Source organism: Epinephelus moara, chromosome 23, assembly GCF_006386435.1.
Source record: "Epinephelus moara isolate mb chromosome 23, YSFRI_EMoa_1.0, whole genome shotgun sequence".
NCBI lineage: Eukaryota > Metazoa > Chordata > Actinopteri > Perciformes > Serranidae > Epinephelus > Epinephelus moara.
The window spans coordinates 25,421,847-25,434,263 of NC_065528.1; the positions used below are offsets into that span (position 1 = coordinate 25,421,847).

Below are 12,417 nucleotides of genomic sequence, written 5' to 3' on the forward strand. Positions count from 1 at the left end.
AGCAGTCCCTCTAAAAAAACACAGATTTTTAATGTGAAATTGTTTTATTCAGTTTTATATAGGTTTAAATCAGTGGGACCGTTTGTTTTAGAGACCAAGGTGCCTCTGTAAAGATTCAGCTCCTGTACAAAAAAAACCCTCTATGGGTATCCTAATTGGGAGTTTACTGGGAGAAGTTTAGGCCCAATCCCAATACCCCCCCTTGTCCACTACCCCTTAGCCCTTGGCCCTACCCCTTGGCCCTCAAAATGAAGCAACAAGGGGTAGGGGTTGAAATCTTTCCCTAGGAACTGGGACACCACTCACTACGTCACTGCGTCGGTTACGTTCACGCATACGTAACTATTTTAAACAGGAAGCTGCGAGCCATCTACATTTCCAACCGGCATCTACAATGGAGTCTCTAGCTGAGTTAATCCTACCGATCGCATTTACTGTATTCATCATGCTTCGTTTGATGAACGACAGACGACGAAATGATATGTACGACAGGGGACTAACCAGCTAACATTACGAGGCAGCATAGTTATACTAGCCGGCGTGTTATCATAATGTGAAAAAGCTGACAATTTTGCAGAACAGGACAGATGACAGACGCCAGATAGTGCGAGCTAGCTAGCTAGCTAACAAGCAACCTGACGACGGTAACGTTAGCTAGCTGGCTAGCTTTCTGTCAACTCCAATCTAGACATCGTGAAAAGCAATAACAACTTTTTTCCCCGTTTCTTGCTCGATGGTAGCCATGGCAACGTCTACCCCTCGCTGGCAAGTCAGCATCTGAAATCCCTCGCTCTGAAGGGCTAGTTTCATACCCACTACCCCTCATTATACCCTCTACCCCTACACGCAAAAAGGAATTGGGACACCCCTACCCCTTGCGGGAACACGCAAATGTAGGAGTAGGGCCAAGGGGTAGGGCTAAGGGGTAGGGCCAAGGGGTAGGGCTAAGGGCGGGTATTGGGACGGGCCCTTAAGCTTGTGGCAATCTGCAATCCTCTAGATGCCACGAAATCCTACACACTGCTCCGCTCTGTTTTAGTGAACTAAAACTCTGTTTTCGTCTGAAAGGGAGGTCACAACGTGGAGGAAAATATCCTTTCTCCAAAACATCTGTATATGTGTAGACAGAGCCATAGTTTTGCTGTTGTTAAACGTGGACCCCTATGACTTCAATTCATTGAGGATTTTCTCAGTTTTTGGATTCTTCGCTCACAGTGGAGGCATGCAAGAAAAACAAAGTTTTCTTCGCTAATTCATCGTAACATGGGGTGAGGAACTGATACAAAATCGGTCATTTGGAGGGTGAAGTATTCCTTTAATGACAATTTAAAACAGCCACAGCAGAGACAGTACCCATCCAGGATCAGCTTCTCACCAGATGTATCTTTATAAAGGAAATATATACGTTCAACTGAGAATAAATCTCCCCTAAATGAAGCACAGCTATAGTTCAGGTGCAGTGAAAGATCAAAGGAGCCGTGGCCTTTACGTCCGATCACAGGTTGATCACACGTTTAGCGCTCTGAACTACGATAAAGCAACATGTGTGAAGGTTCACTGGGGGCAACAACCAGACCCTTGCGGTATGTTAGCATGTTTCCCATCACTCTGCGCTGCACTACACTGCAGAACATCTATCTCCTGTGTACCACCGTGCCTCTGTCTGTCTGCCCCTGGCCTTTGTGTTGTGGCCAAGTGCACCCCCGCCCCGCTACCCCCACCACCTGATTTGTGGGAAAGAAAAGGGATGAAAGTGAGAGTGGAATGAAAGAAGAAAGGAGAGAAAAACAGACAGCTGACCTTAAACACTTCCAGCTCCTCCAGGATCAGATCTTCATGCAGGGATTGATTGCTTGGCAGCACAATTACCTTCTGTACTGTACCTTTGTCTGGGGGGCAGAGAGCAGACATGTCATGAGCTGTAACCACACATAAAACAACCGTGTGAAACAGATACACACACTCAATAAAGACTGCCCAGACAGAGAAACTACAATACAACTGCTGGGGGAAAAAAATAAACTCCTGCTCTGTTTTCCTTTGCCCGTGTTTGCTTTTGAATTAGGCACGATAGCTGGTTTTCACAGCAGAATCAACTGTGGCAGGAGTGGGAATGGAAGCTCTTAAGCCCGCGCAGGGGCGGAGAAGGGCCACGGAAAGGGCAACATGCAACACAAGCATCATCAATACAGCTGTTTGGTCCTGGGAGCTGGAGCAGCGGACTGAGGGAGGACAGTAACAGCTCCTGGAAACGCGTGATAAGAGCGTCTCCCTCAGACAAAGCAGCATTTCGGGGGGCTCAGATATTGTTGGACAGCACTGGCTTTTTTTTTTTTTTTTTCAAGAGATCCAGGCAGGAGAAACAGAATGGAGAGGCTGTCTGATAAACACAAGCAGCTGTGAGAGAGAGAGAGAAAAGGAGTATGCAAATACATGCTTGTGCACGAGTGGAGATGCACGTGTTCACGTTATTCTACTGTATTTAACCACCACACTGTGAGCACAGAAACAAGAGGTATAATTCTATATACTTCCTGCCTGTGAGGCAGGATAAAACACTTTTAATAGTTTTAGGAAGTTTTAAAAACACAAGTGCTAACATCAAGGCTGACATTTGAGTAAAACAAACAGGGTAAAGACCTGCAGACTCTCTCACCTGATTCAATAAAATGATATCCTATCTTAAGGACCTTGTCTTATCGCCCTGTTTATGGCCTAATTGTGACATAATTTAAGCTACATGCCGTATCACGGTGTCTGTGTTTTCAAATGTGCCACCACGCCCACAGTGTACTATCCCCCCCGTTATCTGTTTATCTGACAACCAGCTGTGGCAAGAGGACTCCGCTCAACAATCATTTACTCATAAAATAAGCTGAAGAAAGTGCAGCAGAAAAACTGTATTTCAAACCTGCCTTGGTCCTTTTCAGCCCTCAGAACGGTGACTCAGCATTTTTTGTGCATATGTGAACACTCCAAGAGAACTCAGACCCCTCTGAAGTGAACCGAACTCAGACCTTCTCTTTCCAACTTTAACAAACAGGTTTCGTCAGATCCCTCTTCTCTTTCTTTCCCCTCTTCTCAGTACTGCGCACTGGCACCAAATCTTTTAGTAGTACAGAGTAGCGGACTGTACCGGCCTCCTTTCCTCCCTGGTTTTAAGTTTATATGGCAAAGAAAACACCACAGATCTACTCAAGGCGCATCCTTGGGTTCCCAGCAATACACCCACCACATGTGAAGTAGATTGGATGAAGAGTTCTCGAGATATGCAAAGAACACATAGAAAGACAGAAAGACAGGTTCCTTGCTTTATAGTTGTTTATAGCTTTATAGATATCCTGCTTAGAACATATTTTGGTCACAGTTCTTTAAAGCTATTTTAAGGCATCCTTATCACAGCTGTGTGCCTCTCATACATAAATGTCTCCCCAGACTCATATAATATATGTGGTGAAGCACAGTTTCAAGATGGACCCCAAGATTAGTGTCACCAATTCAGTGTCTGACCAAATGTCTCCCCTTCTGTTCCTGAGATATGACATTGAATAATGGCCAGAAAACTGTTTTTGCATAACATCATGATGTCACAGTGAAGTTGACCTTTTGGATATGAAATGTCATCAGTATATTCTGTCAGACATTTGTGCCAAATTTTGTCATAATTGGTGTATGAATTCTTTAGTTATGGCCAAAAAAGGGTTTTGTGAGGTCACAGTGACCTTGACCATCAAATTTTACTCTATTTGTGATGTTTGTGCCAAATTTGAAGAAATTCCCTTAAGGTGTTTCTGAGCTATCATGTTCAAGAGAGTGGAGCAGACGGAAGATCACAGTGACCTTGACATTTAAAATTTGACCACCAAAATCAGTCAGTTCAGTGTGGAGTCCAAGTGGACGTTTGTGCCAAAATTGAAGACATTTCCTCAATGCCTTCCTGAAATATCACGTTCACAAGAATGGAATGGAAGGACATACAACCTGAAAACATAATGCCTCTGGTCAAAGCTGTCACTGGTGCAGAGGTATAAAAAATATTAGTTGGTGTGTCATTATCAGATTTGTTACAGATTCGTTAAATTCTGACATCAATATCAGCCTAAAAAATGCAGTACCGGTCGTGTTTTGATGCTCATGTCAAAAGTAAGATTAGATTCAATTAATAGTCTTATTATTTTTTCTGGAGAAACAAAAAAAATCTGACTTTGGGTGTTGAAAAAGTAAAATGACCTTGACACTAGAAGAGCGAAGCATTTTTACAATTTGACTCTCATTTTTAAAAAATCGAAAACGATGAAAAATGGCATTTATTTTCACAATACCTGCAAAAAATGTAATTTTTTTGCTTTTTAAATTTTGGAGTATATACGTGAGCTTGCTCTATGACAGCATTTTTTATTGTGACCTTAACAAGCAGTGTAAAACTCAAGCTGTTGTTCATAGCAGGCTTAAAAAACCCTCAAAATTGGCTGTACTTTGATAGAAGATACACATTCTGTCAACAGTCATACCTGTGCCCAGGAACAACACTTGGTAGTTGCCATCAGCAGCCAAAACCTGGTCCACTGCCACTGATGTGTATTTGTAGTCAGCGTTGGTCCGAACCACCAGAGGTCTCCTCCCCACTGGGTAGATGGGGTTGAACATGACCGGGTGGTTCCGTACGAAGGTCACCACATCATCTGGGAACTCCTTTGTCGTATGGATGTCAGGTGTGAAGGCTCCACCGGGACACTGGTGGAACAAAAAGTGTTAAAAAGAATGTCATGGTCATCACTGACAAAATCCAGTCCATTTATTTCTTAACCAGTGAATGGGCTAGAAATGAACTCACAGTTCCGGGCCTTGGGTATGGGATGCGTCCCTGGAACGCCACCCACTGAAAGTTGGGCCCCTCTCTGTGAGCGAAGGGCCCGTTGAAGACTGTGAGGATGTCGGCCATGTTGTACACACACACTGCCGAGCCTTTAAACACGGAGCTGAGGAAATGAGATGCATAACTTTGTATCAAACACAACAGTAGGAACCTACTGCACTCACAACCTCCAGACCCACCCTGCTAAAATATTCTGCAGTTGTTATTCAAGGACTGTTTCTGAGGATGTTATACAGTCTGGGTGGAACCAGCGCCACTCTCCAGTGGGGACAGCTCACTTGTTTCTTGGCTAAGTCATTTAAAACCACATTGCTTAACACATAAAAGAGTCTTTGTTGAAAAGGGGAGCAGAAGCATTTTGTGTAAAGTGGAGACAGAGGAAGAATCACAGTGTGGAGAAAAAAATAACACTGAAGTGAGAGACCTAAAGGACCTCACTGTTTGGTTTGGCTGTGTTCTCTGAGCCAGGTTCCTCTGCTGTAACCTTTCTAAGATCCTGAGGTAACAAGTGAACTGAAGGCCTGTGGCAGCGTCACCCTGGGTTAACCAGACGAACTCAATTAGAGCTCAGAGCGCATGGATCAAGTGACCGTTCCTTTAAAACCGCCAAATTTACCATGACACCCTGCTGACTTTGACCTTCAGCTGAATGAGAGAAGTTTAATCAGTTTGTTTAGTGTGGTTTCCTTCAGTCACCACAGAGGTTTAGGTGGTATGTGATAAACTGTTCTTCCCTTCATTTCTTGTCAAAGATCATGATGTCTAAATGTTGTTCATCGTCATTTTAATAGAAGCAGAAATTCGACGTTGTGCTCAGATTTACTGATGCAGCATATGATATAATTTTTTCGCTTTAAAAGGAAAACCATATATCTAGAAAAACATGGTTCTCACATTATAAGAGTTAGCAGGAACAATGACCGATTGGAAAGGGAATCGGACATTTAACGCTGAGAAAAAACACAGTAAGTAAACAAACAAAAAATGGAAAATAGTGGTTCCCAACTGGTGGGACAAGACATTTTAGTTCGTTCCGACAGTCACTATGTTAGAGTAGGTGATTGTGGGGTCATAAAATCGTACCGTGACTTGGCCGACAGATATGACACACTACACGTTGGTCCACGATCAATCGTCCCTGGTCGTCTTTCACAACGTGAGTGATGTCATCGGGTTGTTCTTGTCCTGTCTTGTCTTATCACTATTATTTAATGTTACTGTAGTAACGTAAAAAGCGCCACTAGATGGCAGGAGCAACACTTGAAGTACAAGTCACTGAATCCTCCACGACAAGTTCCTGCAAATGTTTCACAATAAAAGCCTGTTTAGAAAATGAATGGATTCTCTCAACCGAAGTTATAAGGGGCTTTTAATTTGAAACAGATACAGGAAGTGTTGAGTTTGAAATGATGGCGCGATGCATGAAGTTTATCAAGGCAAACGGGAGCAGATAAAAACTAATGTTGTGGTAAGTTAATAATAATATTATAATAATATAATGGAATAAGTGGAATAAATATAATAAGTGGTAAGCCACTATTTTAAAATTTTCTTACTTTATGTCCTCCATTTAGGGCTGCAATGATTAGTCAACTAATCGACTATCCAAATAATCGGTGACTATTTTAGTAGTCAACTAATCGGTTTGAGTCATTTTTCATAGAAAAGTACTATAAAAGTACCCCAAAATACTCTTACTGCAGCTTCTTACGTTCAGATATTGGCAGCTTTACACACTCTCCCATGACGGTGAACTAAAACCCTTTGGCGTGAGTACGAAACAAGACATTAGATGACGTAATTTTGGGGTTTGGGAGAGACAGACCGACATTTTTCAACATTTTAACACATTTTTCGATAAAATGATTAGTCGACTGATGGAAGAAATAATCGACAGATTAGTCCACAATGAAAATAATCGTTAGTTGCAGCCCTACCTCCATTATGAAGAAGTAACATTGTTTGCTAGCTTGATGCTAATGGCAGTACTCAGTGGGTTGCTAAAGTGCCTCTGCTTTTTCACACCATCATTTTATTCTGTGTTTTAACATCCGTAGAGGAAATATCTATAACCCTGGGGTGTTGTTGCCGTACAGTGTCGACGGCAGCAGATCGTTCTGTGTTCCTATTGGTCAAACTGACGGCTGTGACGGGAGAAATCGTGAACGACAAAAAGAATATCAAACATGCTAGACTTTCTGTCAGGACGTTGTGAGGAGTCCCAGACGTGGCCTCTGTTGTCATCTACTATGACACATTACACGAGATGAAACAATGTATTATTGCGTCCGACGCTCATTGCTGTTCATGATCTGAGCCGACAAGGTACGACGCTGCATCGGCTAAAATCAGGCTGATACCGTATAGTGTGAACCTGGCATTAGAGTACAGTGAATTCCCAGCGCAGAGCTTTTATTTTGGAGTACTGTTTCCTACTGTAGAGTGAGTGACTAATGGACAGCTGCTTGTCAGAGACAGCAATTAAGGTTTAACATAACCTTGTTTCATTTTGGTAAGACTTTCCCCTCTGCCTTTCTATGTTCTTTGTGTTTCTCTGTTACTTTCACTGGAACTGGGGCTCTTCCCACATTTTTGGGATCTTTTTTCCTTCCTGTTTTCCCTAAAACCTGACAAACAAGGCTTCAGTTTCACCTATCTGAAAAATGCAATAATGAAATTCTCTCTGTGATCAAAAATCCAGCTGTGTACTAATACTCCGTCCGCCATGTCATGTGATACACAGTCTATATCAGTGTATACTATGGATGTATCTCCTGCACTCAGTCATCTAAATACGCACTGCTGCTTGCGATCATAAGGAAAGAACATCAAAACGCAGGCCATATGGTGAAGCCACCAGGACGCTGTAACTGATAGTTCATCATCTGACTAAGCTGTTCTGCAACACGACACATGACGTCTCAATGTAACCGGCTCTTTGACGAGCACGTCCCCCCTCCCCGCTGCTATCCAGCCGGTGATTAACATAACCACTGAGGCCTGCAGGAATGTTACAGTTGGCTTCACCGCCGCTGGCCTTACCTTGTGGATGTGAAGACTCCAAACACCAACAGGCCCTTGGGCTGATCGCTTTCCAGCAAAAACACATTTTCTGTGAGGGAAAACACACATGTGCACACATAGACAAACGTGTTATACTTTCAATAAACTCCCCGTATCCCACATCACCTCCTCCTGCAGGTGAGATGGCCAAAAAGTGATGAATGCGTGAATTAATAACTGCACGTGTTGACAGATTGACTGGTCTGATGAACTAAATGAAAGAGCAGGTTTAAAGTTCTGCGAGCTGTTTGGAGTTTTCAAAGCTGAGGCTGAGAAAGGACTGGAATAATATACTCATAACTGAATACAAGGTAACTAAAATCAACAGAGGAATTGTTATGAAAGTTGATAAAGGGCCGCAGCCTTAATCCAGACCAAACAGAGGGAGTTCCGCGGATTGTTTATGGAGAAAGCAATCGCTGGAAACCTTGGAACAAAAATAAGGAGCTTTCGGGAATTGGGATGGTCTCGTATTTTCCAAAATTCAAGGTTTTGTTTTCAACTTGTTTCATGGACCACGAACATGAATCGGAGCTTGGAAGTCACTCAACAAAATAAAGGAAATATGTAATATGTAAGGGAGTGTTGGTTGTTTTTAAGAGTGGTGGGGGTGGTGCAAAATGGGGGAGGCATGTCAAATAATTTTTCGAGCACTGAGGAGGGACTGTGGTTTAATTTTGGCGTGGAGGAGGGACATGCAACTTTAAATGGTTGTATTTATTTCAAATACTACACCCCAAATCCTGCTGGCTGGTTTTAAAGGCATGTTTTCTTTTAAAATCACCAAAATTACACCATTTATCAAAGCCAGAAACTGTGAAAACAGAATTTTTTTTCAAATCCCCAATGGCTCTTGAACACATCATGCACGATGAAGCTTTCAACAGGATATAAAACCGCCAAGCTTAAAGTAGTGATATTTCATCAAAATCATTTAATTCTACATGTGTCATTTAAATCCCCCCCCCCAAAAATAAACAGTTTACATTCGCCACATCCTGTAAGAAAAACAACAGCGTTAAATTCTGTGTTCCTGCGTGCATGACTATAATGAAAAAACAAGGCTTTTTTCAACTCCAGTAGTCTGGGAGCCAGGTCCAGCCGTCGTGGTGTTTGCTGCTCCCTTTTTTCATTATAATTTCCTGCCTGAACCTTGGGCCATCACAAGCTAATATCAAGGACCCCCAGCTCAGGGCCGCTTGGTCCCAGGGGCCCCAAAACCCCCTTTTGGGGACAAGTTTCTGGCAAAAGATGTAAATGCAAATATTAGGTCGCTATGATGGCATAAATAGTCATACAAGTATGAAATTTGGCAAGGGGCATCCTGGGGCTTGCTGCCATTTTATTAAAAAACACAACAACCCCCTTCTGCCACTGTTGTGTAGTGTTTTTTTGATGTGTAGGCTTATCAGATATTGTTAGGTTTGTGTGGTCGGACAGGAGGCTGTCATGCACAAATATTCTGCTTTAGTGCACACACACTTTTATGATAATGTGATTTATGAGGAGGATACGCACTTTTCTCAAGAGATTAGCTTTTGTGGTGATAAGTCTCACTCTCTCTGTGCTGTTTGCTTGTTGCTTTGGCTCCATTAGCTACATTTGGTGCGAATATAAACTACAATTATCACCTCGGGGTTGTATGGCTCCGAGAACCTGTGAAGTTGCAGTAACAGTTTACATCAATCAGCACAGTTTCATGTTGACACCCAAGATTAGTGTCACTAATTAAGTATCTGACCAAATGTCTCCCCTTCTGTTGAGTTATGATGTTGAATAGTGGCCAGAGAATTGTTTTCCAGATCATTATGATGTCACAGTGAAGTTGACCTGTGAACTTTTGGGTGTAAAATGTCATTGCTTAATCATTTCATCCTATTTTGCCATAATGAGCGTATGAATTCTTGAGTTATGGCCAAAAACATGTTGTGTGAGGTCACAATGGCCTTGACCTTTGACCACCAAATTCTAATCAGTTCATTGCTGAGTCCAAGTGGACGTTTGTGCCAAATTTGAAATAAATCCCTCAAGGCGTTCTTGAGATATCACGTTCACGAGAATGGGATGGCAGCAAGATCACAGTGACATTAACATTTGACCTTTGACCACCAAAATCAGTCAGTTCATTGTGCAGTCCAAGTAGACGTTTGCGCCAAATTTGAAGAAATTCCCTCAAGGCGTTGTTGAAATATCATGTTCATGAGAATGGGATGGACGCAAAATCATAATGACGCTGTACTGACCTTTGACCACCAAAATCAGTCAGTTCATTGTTAAGGCCAAGTGGAGGTTTGTGCCAAATTTGAAGAAATTAACTCAAGGCGTTCTTGAAATATCATGTTCAGAGAATGGGATTGACGCAAGATCACAATGACTCAGTACTGACCTTTGACCACTAAAATCGATCAGTTTATTGTGAAGCCCAAGTGGATGTTTGTGCCAAATTTGAAGAAATTTCCTCAAGGAGTTCTTGAGATATCCCGTTCACTAGAATGGGACAGACGCAAGATCACAGTGACGTTGACATTTGACCTTTGACCACCAAAATCAGTCAGCTTACCCTTGAGTCCAAGTAGACGTTTGTGCCAAATTTGAAGAAATTTCCTCAAGGCTGTTTGAGATATCGTGTTTGCAAGAATGGGACAGACAATTAAAAAAAATGCCTCCGACCATGACTATCGCTGGTGCGGTGTCAAAAAAATATAGTTATTAATGGTGGAGAGAGGGTATTGAATTTTCCTCCAGTACTCAGGGAGCCTCAAGAAAAATATATTTGTAGTTTCAGGGAGGGTCAACATAAAAAGAAAAACCCTCATACCCCAGCCACCCTCTCCTCTGATAAGTAAAGAACAGTCCCTAAAAACACAAGTAAAGTTTTCCTGTTCCTCTATTTTACTCACCCAGTTCGTCAAAGTGAGTTTCCGTGCCGTCCTCCTCCAGAACCGAACACACCATCCTGGCCTTGAGGAACGTGGTCCATTTGTTCACCAGGCTGCGCTGTCCTCCAATGTCACTCTGCAGACAAAAGCTGTACTCGGCAACTCGAAACCACAAAACATTCACTATTGATTTAATCAGGCACATGCAAAAGCACTTACTGGACACACTCTGGCCACCATGGTGTGGATATTTTTAGTGTTTCCACTGTTATCCGTCAGCCTCTCACGGAAGAAGAAATAGAGTTTGGCGTCATTGGGGTCTGTTCCGTCTGGTATCAGATGGGCATCGATGAAGATCGGCTCTAAAAAAGGATACAATCAAAAAAAATAAAATAAAAATAATCTAATTTGTGTACATGAATTGACATATATAAGTTAAAACCTTTAGAGAATGTTTGTGTGCTCACCACTAAGCCACTTAGAGTTGTGCTGATCTGTCCGCACTGCATTTCTCTTGGTCAGGCTCCTGAAGATGGCAGCATCTGTCCCCATGAAGTCAATGTACATGCCTGAGAACAGCTCCTGGTCTGAAAGACACAACAAACCAACAACTCATTTTGTAGAGACAGAGACACATTGCTTATACAAATTACTGTGATACCCTCAGACAATTAAAATGATACAGATAGAATACACTGATATTTTGTTCCCTGACTGATAAGTAATGTTAAAGGGACAGTTCACCCCAAATCAATGATACATATTCTTCCTCTTACCTGCAGTGCAGTTTATCAGTCTAGATTGATTTGGTGTGAGTTCAGAAATGCATAGAGAGACATTCACAAACACCAGCTGGCGTTTGCAATGCCGTTTGTGCCAAATTGTGACATAAACCAAAATTAAAACATTCAACAGCAGGAAAAAGGCGTCTAATAATGACCTCTGTCGGAGCCTAAATGCTGTTTTTCATTTGTAACTTTTAAGACAAGGGTCCTATTAGTGTTGTATCGTACCTTTAATTGCTCCCACTTTTTTACACTCTCACCCGTAGGGGGAGTTTCTGGATTGGAGAGAGTTAATTGCCTATCTCTTATATCTTTTACCTGTTTCTTTACTTCTTTTTTTCTGGGTAGTTTTGGATTTAGAAATGGACTACTGTAAAACTGTTAAACTTAATCGAGTGGTTTGTGGATTTTTTTGCGAGTGGATTAAGACGAAGGGATGACTAGAGCGCCAAGCAATGGCTTCACTGATTGGATACCGACAACCTTGTTGGCTTGAGCTGAGCTAGCTAATGTTACAGCTCAGCCGAAGAGGACGCCATTGCTGTCTCATTCATGAGTAGATGCACACTTCCTTCTGCACGGTGATACAGTACAGTACAATCTAGACTGATAAACAGCACTACAGGTAAGAGGAAAAATATGTATTTTTGATTTTAGGGTGAACTGTCCCTTTAAGACTGTTCTATGAATGGGTTCAGAGTCTGTGTGTGTCCTGCTGCTAATAACAGACTGTGTGTTCTCCACAGCCGCTTCATTCTCTTTATCATTCCTCCACTCTCACTTCATCATCCATCAGTTCCAGACCATGTGTTTT

General features: G+C 42.2%; 1 protein-coding gene across 1 annotated transcript in view; it reads right to left on the reverse strand.

The window, feature by feature from the left end:
* The window catches only part of sema3c (sema domain, immunoglobulin domain (Ig), short basic domain, secreted, (semaphorin) 3C), a 70,316-nt gene that overhangs the window by 9,929 nt on the left and 47,970 nt on the right, over positions 1-12,417 (reverse strand). Inside the window, exons 7-13 of the mRNA XM_050036752.1 lie at positions 11,286-11,405; positions 11,038-11,180; positions 10,840-10,954; positions 7,919-7,988; positions 4,835-4,979; positions 4,512-4,734; positions 1,801-1,889 (exon numbers count right to left, since the gene is read on the reverse strand). Coding sequence (XP_049892709.1) covers positions 1,801-1,889; positions 4,512-4,734; positions 4,835-4,979; positions 7,919-7,988; positions 10,840-10,954; positions 11,038-11,180; positions 11,286-11,405 — 905 coding nt within the window. The remainder of the gene's footprint in view (positions 1-1,800; positions 1,890-4,511; positions 4,735-4,834; positions 4,980-7,918; positions 7,989-10,839; positions 10,955-11,037; positions 11,181-11,285; positions 11,406-12,417) is intronic.